Below are 15497 nucleotides of genomic sequence, written 5' to 3'. Positions count from 1 at the left end.
CTATAGCAAATGCACGGATTATTATTATTATTATTGCTGCTGAACACTCTCACTTCCTGAATAGCCGCCGACTTCCTTTTTCCTTGTAAAACCACGCCCGGAGCAGGCGTCAGCAATAAAATAATAACCTTTGCATTTATAGAGCCTCATCCCGTCACGAGATAGCGCAGCGCAGGGGCCTGGGGGCTGAGCTCGATCTCAGGCTCACTCGTGTTTGGAGGGAGAGGAGGGCTGAGGGAGGAGAGCGAGCGAGAGAGAGAGAGAGAGTTCTGAGGCGTTATTGGCTTCGGTTATTTTAGGAATGTAAGAAAATAGGCATTTCCTGTTCATTGGTGGTCAGAGTTAGCTGCTCAGGCTCCCCTCCTCCCCTACCCCTCCCACCTCTCCTGCCCCTCTACCCTGGCACAACCCCAAGCCGGGGGGAGGTGACCGTAGGCACAGCCGAAGAGGAAGGAGTGCCAATACACTTTATAGTAGCTTCTGTGATGAGCTTTCTATCAGATGCGAGGATTATTACATATTAAACCTGGAATCCTGTAGCGCAGTGGTTAGAGCACTCGCCAAATGTAATTTTGTTGTTGGGTTCGATTCCTGGTCGGGACAAAACCTTAGGCAAGTCCTTACTCCACACCCTCCCCTCTGTTTACCGGCAGGAAGTAGGAACCCGGTTGTTAGTTGATTGGGGATCGCTTTTCCGGGGGTAATAATCCCTTCAAAAAAAAACTACTAATAATTTGGTCACTCAATCCACCACTGTTTGTGGGACGCTGCTGTGCCCAATTGGCTTCCGTGTTTCGCCCACAAATTATACAGTCAATTCACTATGAAGTGCTTTAAGATGTCTGAACGATGTGATAAGTTATATATATATATCAAATGCAAGGATTATTACTTTTATACGAGGGGGACAGAGGGGCAGAAGGATAAAGCTGGGAACTACCGGCCAGTCAGCCTAACGTCAGTAGTGTGGAAACTTCTAGAGACTATAATCTGGTACAAAATAAATTTTCACTTAGAAAAATATGGGTTAATAAAGGACAGCCAACGTGGATCTATTACAGGCAAATCGTGTCTAACAAACCAGACAGAGTTTTTTGATGAAGTAACGGAGAGGGTGGATGAAGGTAGTGCAGTTGATGTAGTTTATGTGGATTTTCAAAAGGCGTTTGATAAAGTGCCACAAAAAAGACTTGTCAGCAAAATAGAAGCCCATGGTATTAAAGGGACAGTGGCAGCGGATACAGAACTGTCTGGGAGACAGAGAGCAGAGAGTGGTGGTGAACAGTTGTTTTTCTGACTGGAGGGAAGTGCAGTGGTGTCCCTCAGGTGTCAGTATTGGGACCACTGCTGTTTTTGATCTATATAAATGACTTGGACTTGGGTATAGGTACAATTTCCAAGTTTGCAGATGATACTAAGCTGGAAAAGTAGTAAACAGTGAGGAGGACAGTAACAGACTGCAAGAGGACATAGACAGACTGGTAACATGGGCCGACACGGGGCAGATGAAGTTTAATGTGGAGAAATGCAAAGTGAAGCATTTTGGAGGAAGAATGAGGAGCAATATAAGCTGATGGGACAAACTTAAAGGGGGTGAAGGAACAGAGAGACCTGGGGGTCATATAAGGAAATCTTTGAAGGTGGCCGGACAGGAAGATAAAGCTGTTAAAGAGCATCCGGGATACAAGGCTTTATAAATAGGGCCATAGAATACACAAGTCAGGAAGTTATGATGAACCTTTATATAACATAACATGTAGGAGCAGGAGGAGGCCATTCGGCCCTTCGAGCTTGCCCCGCCATTCAATCATGGCTGATCTTCTAATCTAACTCCAGATAATAACCTGACCCTGCCTTATCCCCATATCCCCCCCCCCACTCCCCAGCCTCCACCCCCCCTGCCTTATCCCCATATCCCTTAATCCCTTTTGCAATAAGAAACCTATCTATCTCAGTCTTGAATATGTTCAAGGACTGAGCGTCAACAGTCCTTTGGGGTAGTGAGTTCCATATATTCACTGCCCTTTGAGTGAAGAAGTTCTTCCTCAACTCAGTGCGAAAGGGCTGCCTCTGATTTTAAGGTTGTGACCACTGGTTTTAGTTTTCCAACTGGGGACACAGTCTCCCACTATCCACTCTATCATGCCCTTTGGTGATCTTATAGGTTTCTATAAGATCCCCTCTAACAAAACACTGGTTAGGTCTCAGCTCGAGACTGTGTTCAGTTCTGGGCCCCAACTTTAGGAAGGATGTCAAGGCATTGGAGAAGGTGCAAAGGAGATTGACCAGGATGGTACCAGGAATGAGGGACTTCAGTTATCAGGAGAGGCCGGAGAAGCGAGGATTATTCTCCCTGGAGCAGAGAAGGTTAAGAGGAGACGTAATAGAAGTTTTCAAAATTATGAAGGGATTCGATAGAGTGAACAAGGAGAACTATTCCCACTGGCGGGTGGGTCGGTAACCGATGTAAAATAGTTGTTAAAAGAAACAGAGGGGAGGTGAGGAGAACTTTTTTCACACAACGAGTTGTTGGGATATGGAAGCCATTGCCTGAAAGGCCGGTGGAAGCCAATTCGATTAAAAACTTTTAAGAGAGAAGTAGATAATTATTTGGGGAGGACAAGTTTGCAGGGCTATGGGGAGAGAGTGGGGAGTGGGGTTGATCCGGGCTATGTGGGGAGAGAGCGGGGAGTGGGGTTGATCAGGGCTATGGGGAGAGAGCGGGGGGAGTGGGGTTGATCAGGGCTATGTGGGGAGAGCGGGGGAGTGGTGTTGATTTGGAAGCTCTTTTCAAAGAGTTGGCACAGACACGATGGGCCGAATGGCCTCCTTCTGTGCTGTATGATTCTATGATTCTATGAGAGAGGGTGAAGGATAGTGCGTATTCCTTTCCAGACTGGGGGAAAGTCGTGTGTGTGGGTGGCATACATACCTGGAATACAGGATAAACTGTAAAGTGAATTGACTGTAATTTGTGGGCGAGTTACATCAGCCAATTGCACACAAGTGTCCCACAAACAGTCGTGGATTGAATGTCCAAATTCCTATTTTTTTAAGGGATTATTATCCCTGGAAAAGCGATCCGCCAATTGACTAACAACCGAGTTCCTACTTACTGCGAGGTAAACAGAGGATTGTGGAGTGAGTAATTTGCCCAACATTTTGCCCTGCCGGGAATCGAACCGGGTCCTCTCGTTTGCAAGGCGAGTGCTGTAACCACTAATCTATTGGACTCCGCATGATTTCAGACTGCCTGATCAAAAATAAAACAGTATTTTTTTTGACAGTCTCTCTCTCTCAGTCTCGCGTGTTCTGACTCGCCATGTTGTGACTATATGTCCTACCGACGTCTACAAATGTAAATTTGTTGTTTATACTATAATAATCCAAACCAACTCTTTGAGAATCAGTTTGACACGTGTGGAAACCCGTCACTTAAGACTCTCCAAACCAAGCTGAAGATTCCTTGCATCTCACCTACACGTGGAAATGCCAGAGATAGATTGTTGGAATGGAATGGGCTCTCTCTCTCTCTCCCTAGAGGGACGTATCCTGATTACCTAATTCCAGAAAGCATTAGGCGCAGATTGGCGAGAGCCAAGGCTTTGTGGGGAGCCCAGAGTGTGCGTTGGGGTAACTGCTGGAGTTTATCTAACCAGCTAAAGCCACACACAGCTTAGCCATTGATAGCGCTATCTGGCCAGCTTTGCCCCAAGATAATACAAACCTCCCCGTGCATGCGAGGGCTGAGTAACCTCTCTTTGCGAGGGAGGGGGGGGGTGTAGTGGGGGGCGGGGGAACGTGTGCCTTGTTTTGTGACTGTCTATTTGATACTTCGCACTGTTACTGGTAAGAGTGAGTATTGATTGTCAGGTTCCTTTGCTGACTCTGGAGCTGTGTAACTCATTGATTTTAAGCCAAGGACAGCATGTCCTGCTCTGGCCTATTCCTCCACAGTACGGTATCGGGCAGTTTTTCTTATCCTGCCTCCCTTTGCTCTTTCTCTCCGGTTCCCCCCCATTCCCCACCCTCCGTCTTCCCCTCCACCCACCACCATCCCTCCTGCTCAACTCAATCTGAGTAAGACCGACTGCCACTGAGGAAAAGGGAGTTCCTGTAGCTCAGTGGTTAGAGAACTCGCCTCACAAGCGAGAGAGCCCGGGTTTGATTCCCGGGCGGGACAAGGCGAAACATTGGGAAAGTTTCTTTACTCCACACACACACACACGCACTCCTCTGTTTACAGCAGTCAGTAGGAACCCGGTTGTTAGTCAATTGGCGGATCGCTTTTCTTTCAGTAATAATCCCTCCAAAACAATATAATAAATTGGTCACTTCAATCCATGACTGTTTGTGGGGACCCTGCTGTGCGCAATTAGCTGCCGCATTTCGCCCACAAAATAGTCACTGTATTCCGTGAAGCACTTTGAGCAAAGCCAGGGAATCAGACAGATGTGTAAGGCACAGCCCTAACCTCTTTCTTTCTCTCTTCTCAGACGGGGTCAGAGGGCAGCGCGGTGGATGGCCCCAAAACAGGCCCAATGGAAGAAGGAACGAGCAACGCGGCTGAAGAGAGTGGGCTGAGGCTGACCATGGCTCCCAGCCTGGCCAACGGCGTTTACTGTCACCAGGGGGCATGCGGCGCAGCTGCGGAGAGCGGCGAGTGGACTGCGGGGGTCTCGGGGCTACCTCAACACCTCAACGGCGGCACCGACTGGGAACCGGAAGCGATCAGTCAGAGTACCGGCCCCCCAGGGGAGGAGAGGAGGCCCACCCCGTACCACGAGGCTCTGTACAACTCCCCGGTGTCGGTCATGCGAGGCGAGCGTTCATGGCGGAGGGTCTCACCCGGAGAGAAAGGTGACACCGAGCTGCTGCTGACCACCAACGGGGAGTGTCCGGAGCTCAGCACCCTGACCACCGCCTGGACCCTGGCCAAGAGGCATGGCCGCAAGCCCCCCAACTGTAACTGTGACGGACCCCAATGTCCTGACTACCTGGAGTGGCTGGAGAAGAAAATCAAAACGGCGATGGGTGGGGGGCAAGGGCAGGGCCGGGCGGGCGAGGGTCTCGCTGAGCCCCTGGCTCACAACGGCTCACCCCAGCTCCAGCCCCAGCTCCAGCCCCAGTCTCAGCTCCAGCTCCAGCCCCAGCTCCAGCCCCAGCCTCAGCCGGTTGCCCTCAGCCCCCCCGAACCCACCCACTACTCTCAGAGCGTTCTGAGTATCGCCAAGGAGAAGAACATCAGCCTCCAGACAGCCATGGCCATCGAGGCCCTCACACAGCTCTCCTCCCGCCTCCCCTTCCCCCAGGACGCCGGGCTGGGTGGGGGGGGCAACAACTCCCCAGCCCCTGGGGAGACCTGCTCCTGCCCCAACACGTCTCAGGGCCCTCAACCCGAACACCCCCAGGAGCAGCAGGGCCATCCACAGCCACCTGTTCAGCCGGTCTCGGCCTACCCTGCCCCAGTCCAGTCACCGTGGTCAGAGCTGGCTGACCGCTACGTGCCGACCGTCACCAGGCTCCCCGATGGCTTCCCGAGCCCCAAGCCTCCCGTGGAGACCCCCTGCCTGGCCACCAGCGGTGCCCAGCTCAGCCAGGTTGCCTACAGCTCCAGCCAGTCTGGCCCCTCGCTCGGAGACCCCATGCTGGAACTCCGGCAGCTACTAGACAAGAACAGCGCCAAATTCCCGCTGCCCGTCTTCAAGCTGCCGCGCTCCAGCCCCGGCCCCGGTCCTGGCCCGGCTCCCGGGATCGGCTATTACGGAATTCCGCAGCAGCCAGCAACGCCACAAACCCAACCAACGCAGCAAGTGACCGTGCATCAGCGAGCGCAAGAGGCCCTGCAGCAACACCTCCACCACAGACGCAACCTCTTCAAGGAGCAGAGTCTGTCGCCAGCCAGTCAACCTCCAGACTGGTGGTCACATCACCAGCTCCTCAAGAGGCCCAAACCCAAGAAGCTGGGACAGGAGAAGAAGAAGAAAGTCCAACCCATGCAGAAACAGCGAAGAGAAAGCCCCATCCCCAAGCCTGCACTGGGAGGCCCCCCACAGCAACAACAACAACACCTCCAGCTCCGCCCGTTCCTTTCCCACCATCAACACCAGCACCGGACCACCCTGGACCCCTACCCGCGGATACCGAGCGGGCTGCAGGCCCAACTCCTTCCCCAACGCCAACTGGTCAGACCCCAGCCCGACCCCTGGGCTCCCCCCGGCCCGGCAACGAGATAGTGCACGATCCTCGGGGTTTCCTGATAGAACCCTACCTGTGTGGCCACCCCCCGTCGGCCCCCGCCACCCCCACTCCAGCCCCAGGCCCCTCTCCCTCCCAGCCCCCACAACCCCCACCCCCACCCCCACCCCAGCTCCGGGGCAGGACGGCGGCTCCCCCGCCCCTCACAGCCCCCGCACGTTCGAGGAGAAGATTGAGGAGTTGCTGAGGCAGTTCGAGGCAGAGTTCGAGTCCGGCTCGGCCCCTTTCCCGGCCTCGCAGACCCCCACCCTCGCAGAGGAGAGCAGCTTTGAATCTCAGGCACAACCTCAAGCCCCCCACCCTGCGTTCTCGTTCTTCAACCACGACAGTCGGGGGAGCTCCCCCCAGCCCCAGCCCGGGGAAAGCTATCCCAAACTCCTCAACAATTCCTTCGTACCTGGCTCCTCCAAGCACATGAAGGTGGAGAGTTCGGGCGGCATCACCGTGCTGTCCACCGTGTATTCGGGTGAGAACACGGAGGGATCGTCGGAAGAGGCCACCCCCACGAAAGATGGCATGCCCCTCACCCCCTCCCTCAGCGGCTTCCTGGAGTCTCCTCTCAGATACCTGGATACCCCGACCAAGAACCTGCTGGACACCCCCTCCAAACGGGCGCAAATGGAGTTCCCGTTGTGCGACTGCGTGGGTGAGTTTGCAAACCCAAGTCATTAAGAGTCATTTAAACGACTTGCGCAATTGGCTGCTGTGTTTCACCCACAAATTTACACAGTCAATTCACTCTACAGTATATTCTGTGAAGTGCTTTGAGATGCCTCAGTATGATAAGGCACTGGATCAAATGTTAGGTTTATTATCATTTATATTATTTGTGGAATTCTATAGCTTATTGGTTACAGCACTCACCTCGGAAGCGAGAGGACTTGGGTTCCATTCCCGGGCGGGGAGAAATCTTAGGCAAGTTTCCTTACTCCACACATACGCCTCTGTTTACTTAGTAGTAAGTAGGAACCTGGTTGTTAGTCGATTGACGGATCACTTTCCAGGGATAATAATCCCTTCCCCCAAATAATACTAATTTGGTTACGCAACCCACGACTGTTTGTGGGGACGCTGCTGTGCGCTATTGGCTGCCACATTTCGCCCACAAAATACACAGTCAACTAACTTTACAGTGTATCCTGTGAAGCGCTTTGAGACGCCTTGAAGATAGATAAGGCGCTGGGTCAAATGCCAGGATTATTATTTGTGTTTTGGGATCCCCAACCCCACCCCCACCCCCAGCCCCAGCCCGGGCCCTGCTCTCTCTCTCTCTCTCTCTCGCACCACATTGTCGGGCGAGCCTTCCTTTCGCTGAGATGTTGATCCCAACTCCCTGTCTGTCTGTCTGTCTGTCTATGGTCTGATTGGGTGAGTGTTAGAAGTCCCTCTTCGAGTTATTAGCAAGGAGTAGGGAGTTTCTCCTGGTCAGGTTGTGTCCTGGCCAACAATCACCCCCACAGATAAAATTGCTCCCTCTCTTCCCGGCCGTTTGTGGCGTCGTCACGACACAAAATCGTCTTCCGCATTCGGACACAAAAGCAACACAGTCGCCTTAACGGACCTTTAGCACTTATTAGCAGCCCCTGTTACTGACCTGCGACTGACCCACTACAGTTTGGAAACCCAATCTGTCCATAGCCCCATTGCTCTGCTCCGTGTCTGATTCCCACAGACTGATGGATGGCGTCGCTAACAGCTGTACAATCTGACTCCCAGTGACACACACGGCAGCACAGCCCTCAAACACCTCCGGGGAACAGCCACAAGTCAGGCCTAAATATTCTCTCCAACCTGTCCTCCCTCCCTCCATCTCTCCCTCCCTCCTTCCATCCCTGTCTCCATCTCTCCTTCCTTCCATCTCTCCCTCACTACCTCCCTCCATCTCCCCCTCCCTCCCTTCCTCCATCTCCGCCTCCCTCCATCCATCCATCTCCTCCTCCCTCTCTCGATCTCTCTCTCCCTCCCGCCCTCCCTCCCTGCCTTCCTGCCTCTCTCCCTACCTCCCTCCCTCTTTCCCTGCCTCTCTCCCTCCCTCCCTCCCTCCTCTCCCTCCTTTCTGAAGCAAATGAGATAGATTTCTGTTATGAAATAACATGTGAGGACACAGTACAGTAGGACCCGGTTTGCTGCCACTTCAGTAATCCACGTCTCACAATTACAAACATATTCTCACAGTCTCCTTCGTTGTCCATGTTAAAAGGTTGTCTGTCTGCTTCAGTAAACCGGGCATCTCACTAATCAGGACAACGGTCATTGATTTCAGCCGCCAAGAGTGCCCCCCCCACCCCACCCCAGTACAGACGCTGCCTGTATTTTAATGATTTACTATTGCCAAGTGTGATTGTTGAATGATCATCCTCCTCCCCCCTCCCCATTACCAATGCCCTTAACATTACATCAGTGACCTGTCTCAGTAATCAGGTCACCTCACCAGGTCGGTCACTTTTGCTCAGTCCCTTGAGGGTCCGGATTAGTGAGGTTCCACTGTATATAGTTTGGGACACAACAAGTGAAGTGACGGCCAGGAAGGTGGAAGGAGAACTCGATGGACCTTGGTCTTCTTTTGTCCAGCAAATTCCTACGTTCTTATGTTTATGTTCTTCCTCCATCTCCTTCACACGCTTTCCATCACACTCTCTCTCCTTCATACACTTTCTCTCCTTCAAACACTCTTTCTTTCACATATTCTGTTTTTCCACGCTCTCTCCATTCTCTCCTTCACTCTCTCTCACGTCCACTTTCTCCTTTATACTCTCTCCTCTTTCTCTAATTCTCACACACACACTCTCTCTCTCTCTCCGCTAAAACAGACACCCTCTCTCTCCTTTCTCTCTCCACAATCCTTCACTCTCTCACACATTTTCTCCTTCATACTCCTTCCTCTCTCCCTCTCTAATTCTCACACACACTTTCCCCTCCCTCTCTCTCTCTCTCTCTCTCTCCTGTCTCTCTCCACCAACGCCCTCTCCCCTCCTCTTCTCTCCCCCTCTCGCCACCACCCTCCGCTGGCTGGTTGCTGTGGGGTTGACAAAGAGCCAAGGAACGAGACAGCAGCGAGTCGGAGGGATAAAAGTTCTGATTTTAACACTTTACCAGTGTCTCAAGTAACAGATGCCTAAATTAAATCAGACGACTCCCTTTTGTGGAGTATTGATGTCCATCTGCCTGCATGGCAGACGTCCAGCTGGGATTACTTTTCATCCTGCGATTGGCTTGTTGCCAAAGAGACGTGCGGAGCATGAGAAACGCCGGGAGGGGGGGGATGAGGTGAGGGGGGGTGGGCTTGTGAACCACAGCATTCCTGACTAATCGTCGGTCAAGACCTGTCGGCATCTCTTCCCCACTTCCCCCGCCCCCCGCCCGCCCGCAACAGCAACAACAGTCAATTCACTTGAGACGTTTGGAGACATCTCGAAGACGTGATAAGACGCTGTATCAAATGCAAGGAATATTATTATATTATCACATTTACACAGCCCTTTCATGTCGGAAAGAGGTCCCAGGGCGCTGGGCAGTCAAGGGTTTGCACCTGAGCTGTGGTCTATTAAAAGGGTGGTGGAAAGATGACCCAAGGCACGGTCAAAGAGGAAGGTCTTGAGATGGGCCTTGAAGGAGAGGAGGGAGGATGCGAGGCGGAGGGGCTGAATTGTTTTGACCGTTTGCCTCACGCCTCAGGTGACGGACTGTCTTACATCCACCTGTCGCAAAGGCTCAGACACAGTAGCCATGGGAGGCTGTGGAATCTCCCAGCCCAGCCTGGCCCAGCCCTCCCTACCTCTACGACCTGCTCACTCCACTGCTCGCTGCCTCCACTCGACTGGCTCCGGCCTCCTGCTTGTCCCTCGTGTCCTCCGTTCCACCGTCAGTGGCCGCACTTCCAGCCACTGTGCCCCGAAACTCTGAAGCTCTCTCTCTCTATCCCTCCGTCTCGCCCCCTTCCTTCCCCATCTTCAGGTCGCGCCTGAAGACCTTCTTCTTCGTCCGTGTCTACGGTCACCTCCCCCCTCCCCCCGGCTCGGTGTCATGCTCTGCCACTGGCAAGCGCTCTGGGACGCTGCCTGCATGAGGGGACATGCGGAAATGCAAGTTGTTGTTGCTCCGCCTGTGAGACTCTGCCCTCACTGCCAGTCGGAAACCTTGCCCTTCATTGATTATTCAATCAGGGCAACAGTTAGTTGTTTTCTCTCTCTCTCTCTCTCTCTCTCTCTCCTGCTGAAGAACGCAGTTCACAGGGGAGAGATGCTGAGACCAAGCTCCCCACCTATTAGACTCACTCACTGGACAGACAGAGAGAGAGAGAGAGAGACGTGCACTTTTTCCCCCCCCACCCCCACCCCCAACCTGCCACACCTACTAACAATCCGTGCTTTCAATACAGCATCTTCCTTACTCCACACAGAGCCCTAATAATAATCCCTCCAAAAAAACAAAACAATAATAAATTGGTCATTTTCAATCTACGACTGTTTGTGGGACATTGCTGTGCGCAATTGGCCGCCGCGTTCACCCACAAATATACAGTCAATTCACTTTACAGTATATTCTGTGAAGCGCTTTGGGACGTCGAGAAGACGTGAAAAGCGCTATATCAAATGCAAGGATTATTATTATTATTATTATCTCTTACCCCGGGAGGATGTCTCACAGCGTTCACAGGATTTCATTGTAAAATGTAGTGACTGTGTGTTTTGGAGGTGAATGTGACGGCTGATTTGTGACAGCCTCTCTCTCTCTGTAACAACTACTCTCTCTCTCTCTCTGTCACTCACTTTCCCATATCCTCTCCTCCTGTGTTGAATAGTTATCACATTTTAAGACTTGAGGAATGTCGTGTAGGAACAGATGGTGCCTTCCCAAACTCAGCTACGCTGTGAACTCTGCCGGGATCAGCCTGATCTCACAGCCCGTCTCTGAACTCACAGACAGTGTGACTGTCAGCGGGGAAGGGTGTGTGTCTTACACAAGTGAACCTTCAATAGGCTGAGCCAAGCTTGCTCCGTGCTGCAATAACATAAACCTTTGTGTTCAATACAGCGCCTTATCACATCATCAGCACGTCTCAAAGTGTTTTATAGGTTTTATTGTAAAGTGGTGCAACTGGGGCTATTTTGTGCAATAATAACAATTATTATAATAATAAAATGATGTTTGTGGGACGCTGCTGTGCGTAATTGGCTGCCTGTTCGTCTACAAAATACACAGTCAATTCTCTTTACAGTATATTCTGTAAAGCACTAAGAGACGTCTCGAAGGTGTGATCAGGCGCTTTAACAAATGCAAGTATTATTATTATTGTTGTAACCATCTAATTTGATATAGCACTTTATCAGGAACATGGGAATATAAGAATTACTAGATGAAAAAAGACCAAGGTTCACCCAATTTGCCTTCCACCTCGTCCTCCTGATGTGACCCAAGATATTATTTCCTATTTTACCTAATTTGTATTTGAAAGAATCGACACTTTCTGCTTCCACCATTATTGTGAAGGGAGGACATCTCCACACACTTCACAGCGTATAGTGTGTGTAGTGACTGTATGTGTTGCAATAATAACGTTGCATTTGATACAGCGCCTGATCTCTTCTTTGAGAGGTGTCAAAGCACTTCACAGAATAAACTGTAAAGTGAATTGACTGCGTATTTTATGGGCGAAATGCGGCAGCCAATTACGTACAACGGCGTCCCACAAACATTCGTGAATGAAGTAATAAAAATTATTATTATTTATTTTTGAAGGAATTATTATCCCCGGAAAAGCGATCCGCCAATTGATTAACGACCGGGTTCCTACTTACTGCTCGGTAAACAAGAGGCGTGTGGAGTTTGTAGGGCAGTCTCAGCTTGGCACTAACTGACCGGATTACCAGTCTCTCGTTTCATTAGGAAGTTAGTGTCGCTCAGTGGTTAGCGCACAAGTGAGAGGACCTGGGTTTGATTCCTGGTCTGTGCGAAACTTGAGACAAATTTCCCTACTCCACACGCCTCTGTTTACCTCGCGGTCAGCAGGAACCCAGCTGCTCGTCGATTTACCGATCACTTTTCCGGGGGTAAAAACCCTTAAAAATATAAATAAATAATAATAATAATTTGGTCACTTCAATCCACCACTGTTTGTGGGGACGCTGCTGTGTTGGATGCCGGGTTTCGCCCACAAAATATACAGTCATTGACTTTACAGTATATCCTGTGAAGCGCTTTGAGACGTCTTGAAGACGTGATGAGGCGCTGTATCAAGTGCAAGGATTATTATTATGGTCAGGGAGTTACTGAGCCTTCCTGACTGGTGACATGGAGAGACAGTGTCTCTCTCCTCACACTGACTAACTTTTTCTACTGGTTTCTGTTGCAGAGCAAATCATAGAGAAAGATGAGGGTCCGTATTACACCCACCTGGGCTCTGGTCCCACCGTGGCATCGATCCGGGAGCTCATGGAAGAGAGGTACTTATTAACCTGTCTGTTCCCTACCCCCAACGGGCTCCACCCTTGTCCGCGCCCCTCCCCCACTATGAACTCCGCCCCACCATCCCTTCGCTTCGCCCCCTCCCTCGCTTCCTTCAAGGCCCATCTCAAGACCCTCCTCTTCGACCAACCGCGCCTTTGGTCACCTTCCTACCTCCACCCTCCCTGCCCTCCACCCCCTCCTGATCCCAAACCCCAGCTCGGGTCCAAACCCCTGACTGTCCAGCATTTTGAGACGTCCTCATGATGTGAGAGGCGCTGTGTAAATGTCATGTGTTGTGGTACGGGTTTAAGCTCAGCCCCAAACAGGCAGCAAAGAGCAGCTCTGACCAGGTCGGCGGGTGTGTGGGAGGGGGAGGGGGGGAGTGGGGAGGGGGGAGAGGACACCAACTGGGAGAGAAACTTCCATCTGGTTTAGAGTAGCGTCTTCGAGGGCGGCAGGAGATGGATTTGACTCTCGTCCAAAGGACAATGCATTGGATTAGGATCACCTGTGATCTCACAGCCCACACCGGAGTGAGTCAGACCCCTAACCTCACCTCTCCTCTCCGCAGTGGCCAGTGTGGGGGATTGTTAGCCACACTGCTCTGTAACCAGTGAGTCAGTCTCCATCATTGGGAGAGTGCGAGTGAGTGAGCGAGTGAGTGAGTGAGTGAGCGACACACAAAACCTGGATGTCTGGATCCAGTTTGGGAAATGCATGTGGGGAGAAAGCCTGTCTTGGCGTCGTTACACTCTCACGGACAGACGGACGGACGGGTTGGGGTCAGCCTGAGCTTTTTTTTTGGTTTTGTTTGACACGAGCAACAGCATCGTCGACCCCAGGGTGAACTTTGTCGAGAGGGTCTTGGGGGAAGAGTGCGGGGGTGGGGAGAAGGTTACGGGGGAAGTGGTCAATGGGAAGGGTCAGGGGCCAGGGGTGGGGGTTGGGGTTGGGGGTGTTGGCGGAGGGGGGGGGGGGGCAGGGGTAGAAAACAAAATAAGGGCTAAGCCGGATGAACGCGGGTGGAGTGAGCAGCTTTGTATCCAGCAGAGGAAGGGTTAAAGGCGTGTATGTGTGTGTGTGTTTGTGTGTGTGTGTGTTGTGGGCGCACACACACACACACGTGTGTACACGTTGAGGTCTGTCATGGCTTTAAATCACCCCGGCAGCAACACGGAGTCTGGGATTAGGCTGCGTGTGAAAGTCAGACCTTTCAAGTCTCCCGACGGCAGAGTGGGAGCTGCCGGGAGCGGGAGCCGACCTCCCGGCCTCCGGCTGCTCCGTGTTGTGATATGATTATCCTCAGCAGCTGATAAGGCTGTGGTGTGAAGGGGAAGGTCTGCGGCCAACAGAGCGCGGACTGTATCAGTTAATTACCGCTGTGCTGCAGGAGCCACAGCGCTCCATCCAGAAGGTGGGGACTCGCTCACTCGCTCACTCACTCACTCACTCCTCAGTACCTCACGCACTCGCTCACTCACGCACTCGCTCACTCACGCACTCGCTCACTCACGCACTCGCTCACTCACTCACTCACTCACTCACTCGCTCCCTCAGTACCTCACGCACTCGCTCACTCACGCACTCGCTCACTCACGCACTCGCTCACTCACGCACTCGCTCACTCAGTACCTCACGCACTCGCTCACTCACGCACTCGCTCACTCACGCACTCGCTCACTCACGCACTCGCTCACTCAGTACCTCACGCACTCGCTCACTCAGTACCTCACGCACTCGCTCACTCACTCACGCACTCACTCAGTACCTCACGCACCCGCTCACTCACTCACGCACTCACTCGCTCACTCACGCACTCGCTCACTCACGCCCTCGCTCACTCACGCCCTCGCTCACTCACGCCCTCGCTCACTCACGCCCTCGCTCACTCACGCACTCGCTCACTCACGCACTCACTCGCTCACTCACGCACTCACTCACTCACGCACTCGCTCAGTCAGTACCTCACGCACTCGCTCACTCACTCACGCACTCACTCAGTACCTCACGCACCCGCTCACTCACTCACTCGCTCACTCACGCACTCACTCACTCACGCCCTCGCTCACTCACGCCCTCGCTCACTCACGCACTCGCTCACTCACGCACTCGCTCACTCACGCACTCACTCGCTCACTCACTCACTCGCTCACTCACGCACTCGCTCACTCACGCACTCGCTCACTCACGGACTCGCTCACTCACTCACTCGCTCACTCACGCACTCGCTCACTCACACACTCGCTCACACACTCGCTCACTCACTCGCTCACTCACACACTCGCTCACTCACGCACTCACTCAGTCATTCACTCACACACTCACTCATTCACTTACTCACTCAGGCACTCGCTCATTCACACACTCACTTCCTCATTCACTCACGCACTCACTCGCTCACTCACTCCCTCATTCACTCATGCACTCACTCGCTCACTCACTCACACACTCACTCATTCACTTGCTCACTCACGCACTCACGCACCACCTCACGCACTCACTCACTCATTCACTCACTCATGCACTCACTCATTACTCACTCACACACTCACTCATTAAGTCACTTATGCACTCACTCACTCACTCACTCACGCACTCGCTCACTAACTCACCCACCCACCCACTCACCCACTCACTCACTCACTCACTCACTCATTCACTCACTCACTCACTCACTCACTCACTCACTCACTCACTCACTCACGGACTCAGTCTGGCCCTCGCAGCCTCCACCTCTTCCTGAGCTTTAGAGATTCTTCTTGTGCGGTCACTCAGTTCTGTCTGTGGGACTC

General features: G+C 52.4%; 1 protein-coding gene across 1 annotated transcript in view; it reads left to right on the top strand.

Moving 5' to 3' along the window:
* The window catches only part of LOC103191015 (methylcytosine dioxygenase TET3), a 61836-nt gene that overhangs the window by 32032 nt on the left and 14307 nt on the right, over nucleotides 1–15497 (top strand). Inside the window, exons 3-5 of the mRNA XM_042344413.1 lie at nucleotides 4497–6224; nucleotides 6367–6904; nucleotides 12611–12701. Of these exons, the coding sequence (XP_042200347.1) occupies nucleotides 4542–6224; nucleotides 6367–6904; nucleotides 12611–12701 (2312 nt within the window). The 5' untranslated portion in view covers nucleotides 4497–4541. The remainder of the gene's footprint in view (nucleotides 1–4496; nucleotides 6225–6366; nucleotides 6905–12610; nucleotides 12702–15497) is intronic.

This window comes from Callorhinchus milii, unplaced genomic scaffold (assembly GCF_018977255.1).
Source record: "Callorhinchus milii isolate IMCB2004 unplaced genomic scaffold, IMCB_Cmil_1.0 Scaffold28, whole genome shotgun sequence".
Lineage (NCBI taxonomy): Eukaryota > Metazoa > Chordata > Chondrichthyes > Chimaeriformes > Callorhinchidae > Callorhinchus > Callorhinchus milii.
The sequence above is the reverse complement of the archived record's forward strand: the minus strand, read 5'-3'. Positions and strand labels throughout refer to the sequence as shown.